This window comes from Macaca nemestrina, chromosome 16 (assembly GCF_043159975.1).
Source record: "Macaca nemestrina isolate mMacNem1 chromosome 16, mMacNem.hap1, whole genome shotgun sequence".
In the NCBI taxonomy this organism is placed as follows: domain Eukaryota; kingdom Metazoa; phylum Chordata; class Mammalia; order Primates; family Cercopithecidae; genus Macaca; species Macaca nemestrina.
In genome coordinates this window covers 90,944,867-90,960,064 of record NC_092140.1, presented here as the reverse complement: position 1 = coordinate 90,960,064, position 15,198 = coordinate 90,944,867, and the positions used below count along the sequence as shown (strand labels likewise).

At 36.7% G+C, this 15,198-nt stretch overlaps 1 protein-coding gene across 6 annotated transcripts in view; it reads left to right on the top strand.

Moving 5' to 3' along the window:
- LOC105486020 (neurobeachin) overlaps window positions 1-15,198 on the top strand; it is a 747,447-nt gene that overhangs the window by 645,219 nt on the left and 87,030 nt on the right. For all 6 annotated transcript variants that reach the window (XM_011748656.3, XM_071081647.1, XM_071081645.1 and 3 more), the window contains one exon: window positions 5,649-5,768. In XM_011748656.3, the coding sequence (XP_011746958.1) occupies window positions 5,649-5,768 (120 nt within the window). The remainder of the gene's footprint in view (window positions 1-5,648; window positions 5,769-15,198) is intronic.

The following is a 15,198-nucleotide window of genomic DNA, read 5'->3' as shown; positions in this document are numbered from 1 at the left end:
ATTCACTGTTTTTTTTACCTAATCAAGTTAGTCTGAAGCCAGATTTACAAGACTCCTTCAAGAGTGACTCCATAAAAATACTTGTTATCAACAGCCTAATTTAAGTTAACCTCATCTATCCCTAATCAGCTAAACACTTTCCCAAATCATAACTCAGAATTTATACTTAAGTTGATTTGTTATTCCAGCGAAATGGAATTCAAACTTGAATCTATGCAAGGGCATGCCAGAATATTCTACACATTTATCCCACACATGCCCTTGTCTATAGCAGTGCTGCACAACAGAAATATAATGTAAACTACCATGTGACTTAAAATTTCTAGTAGCCACATTTATAAGTAAAAAAGAAACAGGTAAAATTAATTTTAATAAATATATTTGTTAATCTACTATTTCCAAAATGTTATCATTTAAACATGTAACCAATATAAAAATGTAAAATGAGGCATTTTACATTTTACATTTTTGGAGGGAGGGTACTGAGTCTTTGAAATTCAGAGTGTATTTTATATTTACTGTGCATCTCAATTTGAACTAGCCACATTTCGAGTGCTCAATAGTGACATGTGGCTAGTGGCTACTGTTTGGACAAACCTATAAAACTGCTTTTATGGGGACTCAGCCCAAATATCTTATGTCATGTGGTTATAAATAAAAGTATCAGTCTCATGGTTTACTAAGCGTTTAACCTAATGGTCCAGGATTCGTGATTTCCTCACTCCCATTCCAAGGAGTTCATGAAATAGGAAATGCATTAAAATTTGGGTCACTAAGAATTTGTTCACAAAAATAAAATACAGATTAAAATAAGTGTCTGTCCTTTACCTTAGGCCTTTTAGATCTAAAGTCATTAAACTTGTTATTTGTTTCGGTGTACTTAGTATGACAAAAATAATAATTGCTTAAAAATGCTAAATAACTATATACTTCATTACTTTAAATTAAAAATATTATTTTAAACAAACTACCAGTGAAATCACTTGTCTACAATATGAGACTCTGAAAAGACTGTTTTCCTGACAACTGCCATTGGGCAAATCATGAATAAACTTATAGCAGCCTTTGGAGTTTCTTCAGATATTAATATTAAAAAACACATTTTACTTGGGATGTTTTTACTTTACATCTTACCCTAGTCATATAACATGTATACAGAAATAATTAAATCTTTTTCACTGACTTGCTGACCACTCAGTAACTGGTTCGCCTTCCAAATTCAGTATATTCAGCCCTCCTATTCAAAACTCATTTGTCAAACGTTTCATAGTTTCCAAGGAAATGATGTTTAGAATTTGAAACTTTCTGTGTAAATTATGGCTTGTTTTGAAAGCTTACCCTAAAGCCTCTTTAAACCATAATGTGTCTTTAAAAGTATATATGTATAGTAGAAACATTTTTGCACGTGTTGTAACTAAAACCAAAAGATAGTGCTACTGAATAAAATATTGTTGTGTTTATCTTGAATTCTGATGCATTAAGGACAATGCATATTTACTCAGAGAAAGATGAGAAATACTTAACCAAGAGCCTAGTGCATAGTAGGTACATAGGTTAATTAGTGAAAACTTTTGGAAAATTCTAAAAGACCCTTCTTGGTTCTTGGAAAAGAAATAGGAGAAAATAAACTTCTGGGATTAGACAAAGGCCAGTAGAAATAATGGTTCCTCCATCTGTTAGAATGTGACCTTGAAATTTCTCAGATATAAAAGGGGAATAATTACACCTACTCTGAAGGGTGATAGTAGGGATTCAGTTAACTTAGATAATACAGAGCCTGGCACAGAAAAATGCTTAGTAGCTGTTATTTTCCTTCCCTTTTTATTTTATTATGCTTCCTATCACTTCAAATATACATCTTTTCTTTGCTGTAGTTATGTTGCAGGCACTACCTATTACCCATAAATGATGTTTGTTTTGGCTTTTAAATGCAATGAAGAGAAGGAAAAGAACAGAACTACAACAAGCAAAGGACATAAAAGATTATTATGAGATGGCTAAGCAAAAATCATGTAAGACGGAAGAATGAAGAAGTTGAGTAAAGAGAAGAGGCAGCAGGGAAACAGCATTAGTTGCCCATGATGGAATTAGTTGATCTGTAATCATCCAAAAGCAAGAAAGGCTGTTAGTGTCTTCCGACGGGACTAAGGGGTATAATAGAATACAGAAGGACAGGTACTTCCAGTCCAGGCCAGGTGAGTTAGTTTTCCATCACTGAAAAAGGATTGGAAGATATGAAATGATGTTGGAGTGGGTGTAATTAGGAGAAGAAAGTCTGCCATTGGCCATTGATATTGCAGGACCTAACCTGAACTTTTTAAAGCCTAATGAGTTCCAGAATTGCAATTTCTGAAATTACTGTTTAGTATTTATTCATTTATACATCTTATCTCGCATGCCTAAAACTTTTCTAATATAATGGTAAAATGTCCAATCTATTGATGTACACATAGAAAATGGCTCAGTTGACAGGTGGTAGGCAAATAAATATAAAAGTTATTCAAGCTTAATATAGCACCTGATCCTCTATGTTATTCAGACATGGGTCAAACGAAAAAGAAAGGCTTTGCATTGTGCCTTGAAGGTAAAAGGGAAACACATGGAAGAAAGCAATCTCCACGGTAATCAGAGCTTGAAAGATCAATACTTACTTATAAACAAATAGGTTATCAATTTCTATTAGCACTCTACCACTGTAGCAACTGGAGGCCTTCAGGAATAATGAGAATATATGTCAGTAATGTAGTATGTGACACTATAACAGTTGTTAATCAGATCTTTTTAAAAGCTACTTAAAACACTGAAATGTGGAATTCAATATTCTCTGCTTTTAGGTGCCACCAGCTTCATTCATAACTTTGTTACTAGAAATAAATACAATTCTTTAATTTCAGATTTCTTTTCACTAAGCCCATCTGTGCTATTCTTGGCATGTCTTTGTTAGGAGTTGAAAACTAGACAGGATTTTGTAATTTAGGTTGAGGTGGAGATCAGCTTTTAGCGGCTGATGGTAAGTACGGCTTTGCATGTATAAATGGGTTTTCACTCACATCTGTTTAATAGGTTAAAAAACCTAGAGACAAGCCTGATCCCTCTAAATTAATCTCTGCCACTACCTACGTGAAAATTAAATGCCTTCCATCAGCATCCTGCAATAACAAAGTGGGTTCTGAAGATACAACTGTTGGGTCAAACCTACTAGTAGTTAAGAACTGAAAAGAAAACCCGTATCTTACTCTCACCCACCATACTCCCATCTCCCAACAATACCTTGTATATTTAGGTGTATTTGACAAACATTTATTAAACATGATGAGCCATGTGCTGTGCTTGGGGCTGGGGATAGAGAGGTAGATAAGGCCTTAGGAGCTGGCAGTCTGGTGGGAAGTCTGACAGCGAATACTTGGCATAGTGCGTAAAGCTGGTAGTCATTTTTATAACTCTGTCAGGTAAGATACATCAAGCTTTCTCTATGTTATTTCATTTAATCTTATTTAATCCCATAATTTCCCCAAGGTATTGTCGTTCCCAGTTTACACAGATGAGGGAATGGAGACAGTTTCTTGACACAGTTACTTAAGGTTAAGTAAGCTTGCCCAAGACAGAGAAATAGTTCCACCAAGATTCGAACTTAAATCTTTCATATTTCATTCAGTTTACCATTGCTACATCTAGAATTTTTATATCCCCATTTTAATTAATATAATTTAGTGACAGATTGTTTTCACTACCTTATTTTTGATAGTGAATTAAACATCTAAAAAGCAAATAAATTAGTGAAAGACTTGTCATATAATTTTTTTCTAACTTAATTTCACTAACATTTATTTATTTCTCATATCACTTAAAATCCTAAACAGCAATATGGACTTCTTGGATGCATATCTTATTTTCAGGTGAATCAGTACTGTCTCCCTTACTTCTATATTGTTTTATCATTCTTGATCTTATCTCTTTCATCATCCTTTTTTCTCATCCAACACTGAACATGAAATAGTGGCAGCATATTACAAGTTTACAAAATTGATGACATCTGGCCATACTAAATTTCAGGGAGATATTGAGGAAGATCAGTATTTGTTGCCCTTTACCCCAACAGCCAGCCCTTAAGGTTAGTGGCAAGAAGGGGAGTTTAAGGGGACAAAGTATGTACCCCTTGTATGTTTAAAGTATGCAAAGGAATGAGCAGAGATTATGTATTAAAAAAGGAGGACTAAAATATTTTGGAAAATGTCATGTAGGTTTCTTAGCATTATTGAACCTGGGAATGGCATATCATTCGTCCTGTACTTGAGAGAGAAGAATTAAAGCAAGGAAAAGGAAATATGTATCTATCTTTGCTATAATTGTAGTTAAGAAATCTTTAGCAGGAATGAATGTTATTCAATCCTTTTAAACTTGGAAGCAAATTTAATGACATCAAAAACATAAGAACAACCTAAGAACTCCCAGCAAGAGAACTCCCAACTTAAGAATTACAGAAAAAGCATTAAAATTAAATGCATTAGGACATTGCAATAAAGTTATTCCTAGGTTTTCTGCCATAGGGACATGTGCTGGATGGCAGTCACTGTGTTATCCAAAGATAATAGTCACAGAATACAAAAAAGTCTGGTTTATCTACTGTCATTTGTACTTAGTTTATTCTTCGTTCAACAGATTGTATATCGAGCAACTTATACGTACCGGGAGTTGTTCTAAGTGTTGGAGATAAAACAATGAATAAGATACATATGGAACCTACTCATAGTGAGGAATATAGACAGATTAACAATCAATTAAAACCAGTGTGATAAATGTTTCAGTGCTGTTTGAGGAAATACAGATTGCAATTTGAGCACACTGGAGAGCCGCGGTAGCGCAAGGAAAGTTTTTCAGGAGAAAATGACATCATGGCTGAGTCTTAAAGCACGAAAAGAACTTAGCCAGGTCAGAATAGTGAAATATATGGGTAAGTTTGTACCCAGCCTAGGGAACATCACATACAAAGGACAAGAGGTGAGAGTAGTGTGGCAAGATTTTAGAATGTGAAGAGAGGAATGGTGAGAGATAAGAGTTAAGCAGGTTCCAGATCATTCAGGCTCTTGTAAAACAAATTAGGTAGTTTTAGACTTTCTCCTAATCACTCCCAAGAGCTATTGAAGGTTTTTAAGCAGGGATTTGCATTTTAAAAACATCATCAGACCATAAGGTGGTACTAATACTTTTGTAGTCTTTCACAGGTAATCTAAGATGGATATTCTGTACCTAATTCCACACTGCAGCGATCAATATCAGAATGATTTTTCTTATTGCAATGTTAGTGTATATATATATATAGCCTTAATTTTTAGAAAGAAAGATCCAACTTATGAATTGTCACTAATGCAAAATTATTTCTCAGAAAATCTTAGAGCACTGGAACCCCATCATTTCACAGATCAGAAGACCAGAAGCGAAATGACCTGCCAGAGTTGCAGACTGGCAACTGCTGCCTTGGCCTAGTCAAGCCCAGACAGACATCTCCTACTGCCTTAATTTGGGGCCATCTTTCTAGGACCCTGCTCTGCTTCTACATCTTGAGGGTTTTAAAGATAGCCATGTTTCACAAAAGAACAAGGGCAGCTGTGTTTAGAGGGGTCAAATTTCTGATTCTGTTTTTTGCTTAGGAACCTTTCACAACCTTCTTCCTCAATGCAAATGATGGAAAATTTGATCATCCAGATCGAACCTTCTCGTCCGTTGCAAGGTCTTGGAGAACTAGTCAGAGAGATACTTCTGATGTAAAGGTAGGCTCTTTTATTTGTTGATATTCGTTAAGTTTCAAAATATGTGGAAATTTTGATTTTTTAAGTGGGTACGTATAAGACATTTTATATTACAGCTTTGTTCCATCATATTAAAATTATATGGTACATATAACCTTAAAGGAAATAATTTTGAACATTACAGAAAATAAACTGAAATTTATTTTATATTATTACTCAGTGAAGGTGTTTTCGTTATTTCAAAAAATTCCTATCTAATTTAGATCGAATAATCAGGAGATGCGAAAAGCCTATAAATTGCCTTTCCTGCTGTTAACTCAATATTTGGTCCATTCCATAAAACACAGCAGGAATTGGATTTGACCTTAATGTGTCATATTGTTATAGCTTGCCTGGCTTGGGGTTTGCGTAGCCTGGGGCAATTAATAAAGCATTAATGACAAGACCCATTTAAAATGTAGGCTTTTCTGTATAGCCTTAGCTTTTACTTGACTGTGCCTGGGGATACTATACAACAATCCACATTAGATTAAACCAACACACACACAATATCCAGAAACAGCTGGAGAACAGAGTAATTTTACAGTTGGTACTGCTTAACTATTGTTAATTACAAAGATTTGTTATTCATTTATATGGGCTCCTGTTTTAAAAAAGAAAAACATTGTATTCAAAGCAATAATATATATTTGTTCTCTCATTTGTCTCATTTTTTTGCTGATAATAAGGTTACATGGCCACGTTATTGCATAGGCAAATGTGTTTCTTATTTTAAGCTCATTTTCTTCAAGGCACATTTTTTTCCCATTACTGTCACTCAGTATAAAAATGTTATGGTATCATTCCATTTAGAGCCTTAAACCAACAAAAGTTAGGGAGTTAAAATCAAAATTGTCATTTACATATTTATGCTTCTCGCAAAACATTTGTAAAAGGCAATTTTAGTGTTAATGAACTATAATAGGATGAATACAAGTTTTGTTCAGTGTTTTTCCAAAGCAGAAAATAAAGGAAATGGAGCCAAGTAGAGTGTAACATATCTGTGTGTTTTATTTGTTGTCGTCAAACTTTACATACAACATATTTACTTTGTAAAAAAATAAGAGAATTTAATATGCATCCTTACTATATCAAGCTTTGAAGTTCTAACTGTCTTAAAACTTTGCTGAGAATTAAACTCTAAAATATCCATAAGCCATCATTTAAAATGATTTGTTACCAGTGAAGTCAGGGAGGGAATCTGTTTCTTATATAATAACACATTGAGAATTAATACAGAAAATGGGAATCCATAGGCTCCCATTGAACAGTAGTATCCAGAATTCACACAATGTTCATAAAAAGCACTCAGATATTTTGTATGTGAATTAAATATTCTTATCTATAATTGAAGGCTTCTTATCGCAGTTAAGATTATTGATATTTTAAATCAGAGCTATATCCATATTATATCAGCCTATTTCAAATGAAAATGCCTGCTCACTGTTATTTGACATCATCGCACACACATACACAAAAATTGGCTTTTCAACTTAATTCAGAGATCCACCCTCACATGCCCACACACATACTGGGGTCAGTCATTCTAATTTTTATATACAGTTACAGATTTCACTTCCTAGCCTGAGAATTTCATTGATGCTTTATACCATCAGTCTCTGATAACCAATGCCCTGTACCAGGCTTTTTCCTCTACATTCTCCCAGGAATTTTCCTCTTCAAAACCCTTTCAGAAACATTTACATTTTATTACTAATTGTATTTTGGGGGCTCCTGGGGTCACATCATCCAGGACAAAGACCAATGTGGATATCACTAACTTGGGAGTTTTTTTGTTTTTTATCCTCAAGCAGCTGTACTGAACACAAACATGCAGCTTTTATTTTTTCCCCAAAGATTTAATTAGTTCATAAGAAGCTCATTTCCCCAGGTTGGCATTACACAGATTGCTCTCATTTTCAGCTCTCTTACCGCCACTCGTGAACCTTTCATATTATATGTTAATGCATCTTAGATATCTTGCCATGTAGACTTCCCCTTTCTTTTTAAAGGCAGCATGCTACATATATACAATAATTTATATATGTGATCTCTGGTTGATGGAGAATCTTTCTCCCTGATTGTTGCTATGAAACACAAGGCTGTAGTGAACATCTTTGCACAGACATCCTGATGGACTCCTTCTGTATACCTAAAGACTAATTCTTGTTAATGGGACTCATGGCTCAAAGACAATATATGTTTTTTATTTTTTAAGATACTGCCAAACCATCATCCTCAAAGATGAAAATTCACTCCCTTACAGCAGTGTGCAAGGGTACCTCCTTCCCCATACCCCCTACACCCATCATCACTATTGTATTAAACAATGGAGCTTCCGTGAGTCTGGCAAGTGAAAAACTAAGTTATCTTTGTTTCAGTTTGCTTTTTTTTTTTAGTGAAGTTGAGCATTTTTCATGTACTTATTGACCTGTACACTGACTCCTGTCTTTTGCTCATTTTTCAGTTGGGTCACATGTCTTTCTCTTACTGATTTGAAAAAGATCTTTGAAGTTGCAGAAGGTTCCATTGCAAGTAGGGTTTCTCAGTCGTTTTAGCTTTGTTATGGTTCGTTTAATGTGTGTGAGTGGGTGTGCATGTGCATATGTGCGTGTGCACGCGTGTGTGTATGTGTGTGTCCAGTCAAATATATTTATATTCTCCTTTATAGCATCAGAATTTGGGGTCCTCATGACCAGAGTGTTAAAGAGAAGATCAGACTTTTGGGTAATAACTAGTGCTAACTTGAGAATCTTCTGAATTCATGATTAAACCTGATGTATCAGATAAAAATATGTTGCTAAGAGTAGTACTTGTTTTGCTACTTGTGTGTTAAAACCTAAAGTTTTTATTTCTTATTTCTAGGCTGTTAAAACATAGTATTTGATATATTTTTTAAGGAAGTGTGTTTCCACTTCCAGAGAAGACAAGTATCTCTGCAATGTCTACTAACTTAGTCAGTTAATCATATAGGAGAGAACTAGGATGCAGTAGATGGTTTTATTCTGTCTGTCTCTATTAATGTCAGTCTCTTCCTGTGCTAATGAACACAAGCTGGGAAGAAGGAGTGCTGCTGAAGTGACCTTTCAGGAGAGAGGTCTCTGGAGTTGAGTCAGATCAGTTAGTTTTTACTTTATTATTATTTTTTGAATTTCTTTCCTCTAGCCTAGTCTTGGTAACAATGACATTCAACTTACTGAAGTTCTTACACTAATTTTCCTTAATGCCTTCAAAAGTTGTTATATTACTTTTTGAATAGCTATGTAGATGTCAGAAAAGGTAGCTGTGACAAAATGTCATTAAGGTGACATAGTGTAAATTAATACAGTTAATGGAGGTGCTCGCCATTGACTCATTGACCCATTATGAGCTCTTGTGGAATTAATGAATGCCAGGGCATCAGTCTTTTGAAAAAAAAGGAAGAAAAGAGATGGCAGCTTTAAAACCTTGCAATGAATTATATTAGAAAAGTGAAAACGTCTGAATCGGATTTGATTTCACTAGGAAGCCATAAAATGGTATGCTCTCTCAGCAAAATATATTAAGCTGAAATGTCAGATTTGATGCAGTAGGTATACAATTATGATAGTGTTAATAGTGGTCTTCTATCATTCTAAGACATACTTTCAGGTCCAATTTCTCAGCAGCTTGAACTTGTCATAAGCTTATAAATTAGAAATTGCATTTGAGGATATGTTCTTATTTTTTGACAGAATGTATATAATACTATTAACTATACCATGGGGTTTTAGTGTAACTGCTAAAGTAAACTAGAAATCACATTTATAGACACAAAATGCCTTCTATAATGTTCATTTTGCCATTTCTTTAGTAATATTTGGTGTTTTCCTGCACTGTTTTTCATTCAGGAAATTTTAAACTACTTGGACTTTTTCCTTAAAGAGAAGCTGATTAATAGAAATTTATCAATGGGAAGAGAGTCAGCAGAACAGCAGTTATCTTAAGTAGGCAATCTAGTGTCTAATGTGCCTCTGTAGGAGTACACTTACACATTTTAAAAATAAACCCATCTTTTAAAATAATACTGAATAGTTTTCAAACATGTTTTTTGTCGGTTGTTTGATACAGTCCTTGAAACAATCCTATGAGGTAGCAGTCATTGTCCCTATTTTGTAAAGGAGGTTCACAAATATTAAGTGAGTCACCTAAGTTCACACTCAGGCAGGTAAAGAGGAAGCCAGTACTAGCACAGAGTCTGTCCAGTTATTTAAGATGCTTCATATCCAAGAGGATTTTAAGAATGGGAGCTGCAAGGCCACTTCATGCCTAGGCCTGGAAGTCACATCATGTTACTTCCACAGCATTGTATTGCTCAAAGCAAGTCATGGGGCCGGCCCAGAATAAGGGAGAGTAGACACAGACTCCACTTCCTGATGAGATGAGTGGCAAAGTCACATTTCAAGAGGACACTGAGGGTGGAAGGATTACTGTGCCCTTCTTCGGAGACAGTCTACCACAGTCCTCTCTCTGGTCAAAATTCACATTCATCCTATATGTAAAATATACTCAACTTGTTCCCGACAAGTCCCACTGCAGTATTTCTATCAGACTGAAAACCTGGTATCTCAATGTCTATGTAAGCTCCGGATACAGATAAGGCACAGCAATTCCTAATTTGGAGACCTGGGAACTAAAAGGACAAATTATCTGTCCCATGTACACCCAACATGTGGTGGTAAGACAGAACAGTTAAACTTCAGTAGATACTCCATTCAAAAGGGGGAGGATGTGGAAGGTACACAGCAGTCAGTGGTTCATAGCAGTTCTGAAACCCAGCCAGGAACAAGTTGCCGATTACCCAGACTGCAGGGACAGGGACTGTCCATGGATTAGGGCCCAGGTCTGTTATCTGGGCTTGGCTCCCTAATTCATTATTTTCCATGGCTCTTGGTTACTTCCTCTGGAACACTGGCTTTGCCCTCTGAATCATTCTTTTGTTTCCAGAAGAAATAACCATAGTTTGCAGCTGAGTATCTTTCTCTGCATGCTTCCTGACCATAGAAAGTTAGGGCCAAAGCCTCATATGCCCAAGTTGGTACAGCAGCTTAAAACTGTGTAGCCTTTCTGTGTATCAAATTAGAAAAAGCTAATACTCAGAAATCCTTTTGGAACAGGATTCTCTCTTTCAAGCTGTAAATTAGGATACTGTTTGTAATGCCCTAAGAATCCCTTTCTCTAGCGAATCACTCTGTGTAGCTGAGCAAGTCTGAAAAACACTACCTGAAATTTTAACTTTTATAAAAGAGTTTTACAGTCACGCCTTTGATTTGAGCTTTATTCTATGGCCATATTTTACTTGTAGCACCTTGGAATTGATCTTCATCTTGAACCTATGTCTTATTTTGAGAATCTTTTGCCAACTGAAGAGAGTGTTCTAGGCCCTTCTATTTCTTGAAATACCGCTTCAGAACTGAACAGTTTCTTCCTGAGTTCCTCTCTCTCTTGCACAGCTTCTCTCTCTTGCATAGCTCACAGCATTAGATGAAACCACTGGTCACTTTCAGCATTCTGCCTGGAAATCTTCTTAGTCAGAAGCATATGCTTATTAGGTACTTTTTCTGTCTTTGAAATTTTTGCAGAAGACAATGGTAATTTTCCACCACTACTTAAGAGGGACTGCTTCCAATAACAACTTCCTTGCTGATCTTCCAGACCCCACCAGGCTCCTCACCGCCCCTCCCACTTCTGCCTGCTGCCTCATCCCAAGCCAGAATCATATGTTAAATTCTTTTTATTACTCTACACTCCACTTTGAGCATTCAGTTTCTGTTTTGGTCATTTATTACTTTGTAACAAATCACCCCAAAACCTATAGGCTTAAAACAACTATTTATTCATTGACAATTATGCAATCAGAGTTAAGGCTCAAAAAGGACAGCTAACCTCTAAGCCACACAGAGACAGTGGGGCAGCTTGATTGGGCAGCAGAATCCACAGTACCTTTGCTCACATGTCTTGTGCCTCATCTGAGATGGCTGGAATAGCCAGGAACTGCCTGGGCATGTCTGTCTATATCTAATGTTTCTCTAGCAAGGGAGCCACACAATTGCATGTGGCAACTGGCTTCTAAGAGGACTAAAACAAAAGCTGCCAGGCCTCTTAACTCTTAGGCTACCCTAAGAAGGCTTGCAGTGTCACCTTGTCACATTCTGTGTGTTGAAACAAGCCAGGCCATATTCAGAGAGAGGGGAAATAGACTCCACCTCTTTATGGGAGGAGTAAAGTGGAGATGCCAAAGGGCTCGCTTGTGAGATGGAGGACTGTTACACTGAGAAAACTCTGTAAGTTAACCGATTTTAAAAATATTTTAAGTACTAGTTTGGTTTGTACCATTCTCTACAGTCTAAGTGTGCGTCTAGACATAAACCAAAATCTCATGAGCAAGCAATGTATAAAATACATCTGATTAGTTTAGGTTATATGTGTTAGTCCATATATATGTCAACTTTAAATAACCATATTCAGAAAATATGATTAAGTGTAAAGTTCATTTGAGCTCAAAGCTTGAGAATGGTCACCCCGTAACATAGATTCAAGTAGCCCTGAATAAACACTCCGATTAGCAGCAATCATAAATGGGTTTTTAAGAAAAAAGGAAGAGGCAGGTCCTAAATTGCTTACCAAGAATTTGCATTAAAATAAGATAAGCTATTGGATATACATTGTTCTTTGTATCACTGATTTCAGGAACATGAAGATAATGGGTAAGGCAGCTGGTCAGAAACAAAATTCCTTTTTAAACAGTTGCTCCCCAGGCTTGGGTTGAGGAGGTGGCGTGAGTGACTGAAGTCCCACACGCACGTCTCTCTGGACCTGATGAATTTTTGCATGCCTCACATAACTCAGACTGCTGTGAGCTATTTTTTTTCCTCGTATTTGCTAAAAATACTTGCATCATCTGAACTGTCTACATAGCTATTCATTGAAACACAAACATCCAAAGTGACAGAACTTTTTAACTGAATGACAGGATGCACTTTGGTACGGGGTAAACTCTAAACTCAGAAGTAATATTTTTGATCTGTGCCCCTAAAAACAATTGAGACCAAATATCTTCTAGAGTGTATTTTATATAAAGTTTGAAATGTATTGTTTTGTAAACATTATTTCATTTAATCCTCACATCTACCCTAAGAGTTCATTGCTGACATCACCACCATGTTGCATATCAAGAAACTTTCTGTCAAAAGGTTAAGAAAGCTGCCCAGGCTAGCAAGAAGTCTGGATTTGAACTCAGACCCGTTTGATTCTGATGTCCATAAAGTAGCCCTTCCCTGGCAGAAGAAGGGACAATCCCAGTGCTGCTGCCTGCCCAGCTACCCCCTTTATCTTCAACTCACTGGTAGCCGTGAGGTTCCTCTTCTTTAAGAAATACGCTTTGAGCCGGATATGGTGGCTCATGCCTGTCATCGCAGCAGTTGGAAAGGCAGAGGTAGGCAGATCACTTGAGATCAAGAGTTTGAGACCAGCCTGGCCAGCGTGGCAAAACCCTATCTCTACTAAAAAATACAAAAATTAGTCAGCTGTGGTGGCACACACCTGTAATCCCAGCTACTCAGGAGGCTGAGGCTTGAGAATCGCTTGAACCTGAGAGGCAGAGGTGGTAGTGAGCCGAGATCGCACCACTGCACTCCAGCCTGGGTGACAGAGCAAAACTGCATCTCAAAAATAAAAAAAGAGAGAAACACACTTTGAAATCTAGGGCCTGCAAAGTTTTTAATCAACATTTCAATGCCTGAAATTTAGGATATGGTAGACATATAGTAATCTTGATTCATTTTTAATTTCACAAATATTTACGGAATACGTATTATATGTTAGGCACCAGTTTTAGCAAAATAGACAAGGTCCCTAGTTTCCTGGGATTTCTATTATGATGAGACATGCAAGCATACAGCAATAAATAGAGAAAATTATCATTGCTCTGCAGAAAATTAAAACAGAGTAAACTCATATGAATGACTGGGTTGTGGCCGGGCACAGTGGCTCACTCCTGTAATCCCAGCACTTTGGGAGGCCGAAGCAGGCAGATCACAAAGTAAAGAGTTCGAGACCAGCCTGGCCAATATGGTGAAACCACATCTCCACTAAAAATATAAAAATTAGCCTGGTGTGGTGGCACATGCCTGTAGTCCCAGCTACTCAGGAGGCTGAGACAGAAGAATCGCTTGAACCCGGGAGGTGGGATTGCAGTGAGCTGAGATCATGCCATTGCACTCCAGCCTGGGCGACAAAGTGAGACTTCATCTTAAAAAAAAAAAAAAAAAAAAAAAAAAAAAAAGACTGGATTGTCACTTTAAACAGCGGAATACAGAATGTAAGAGCAGGAAACCTGGATTTAAAGTATCTGGGTTTGATTTTTGGCTTTACCACCTATTTGCAGTGCAGCCATTAGCAAATTACCCACCCGATCTTTACCTCAGTGTCCATGTCTATAAAGTGGGAATAATGAGAATACCTACTTCACAAACTTGTTGTGAAGATTAAGAAAATATATGTAAAGCACTTAGGACAGTGCCAAGACATAGAGAGTTACCAAAATAAATGTTACCTGCTGTTTTAGAACAGAATGACCACAGGTAGCATTTAAGGTGATTCTTGGCCTCGGAGCACAGATGCAGTAATTGTCATCTTCTTGCACATAACTAGTTGAATCCCAGAGATGAAACGCTCGTATTCTTTGGTTTATATTTTTAAAACAACAAATCTTTTCAATAATGGAATTGTGAATATAAATTATACTAATGTCTTGTGTTTACATACTAACTTTAAATAAAAATTGCTATTTGAAACAAGATTGTAAAACAATAAAACTGAGACCAAAAAAAAAAATTCCCTCCTCTGCTGCTTCAGCTACTTCTCCCTAGACTTCTTGTAATTTCACTTCCTCTTCTATCCCCTTCAGAAAACTCCAGACTATCCCCAACTCTGGACTTGAGGTTCAGAGAGCTTTAGTCACTGATAGCTCTGGTGTTTTGAAACCTCCAGGGGCTCTGCAAATAAGCTGTGCTTCAGGAGTTTCTCTCTGTGTTTAAAACATGTCTGTTTAGTGGTTGTTTCCATTATGAGAAATCTGGGAGAGTTTCTTTGTCCCTTCAAACATCAAGCCTCTAACATCTTACATCAGCATCTTAGTTAATGCCCTAATTTATGACCACATTTTGGGTGGCCTGATAAGAATGGAGCCAAAAAAAAAAAAAGTCCTTAGGACGTTGTCCTGTAGGCCCTGGTAACACTACTTCTTTCTATGACTAGCCCCAGTTAGGGCCTCCTTGAATGTTCTTACTGGAGTATTCTTCCTCCTGCCCTTCTAAAGAACCATCAAGACAGATCCTTGTAGGCCTGCCTTGTTCTTTGGTGGAGGCCAGCTGTTAGTGCCTAAATGAAAATG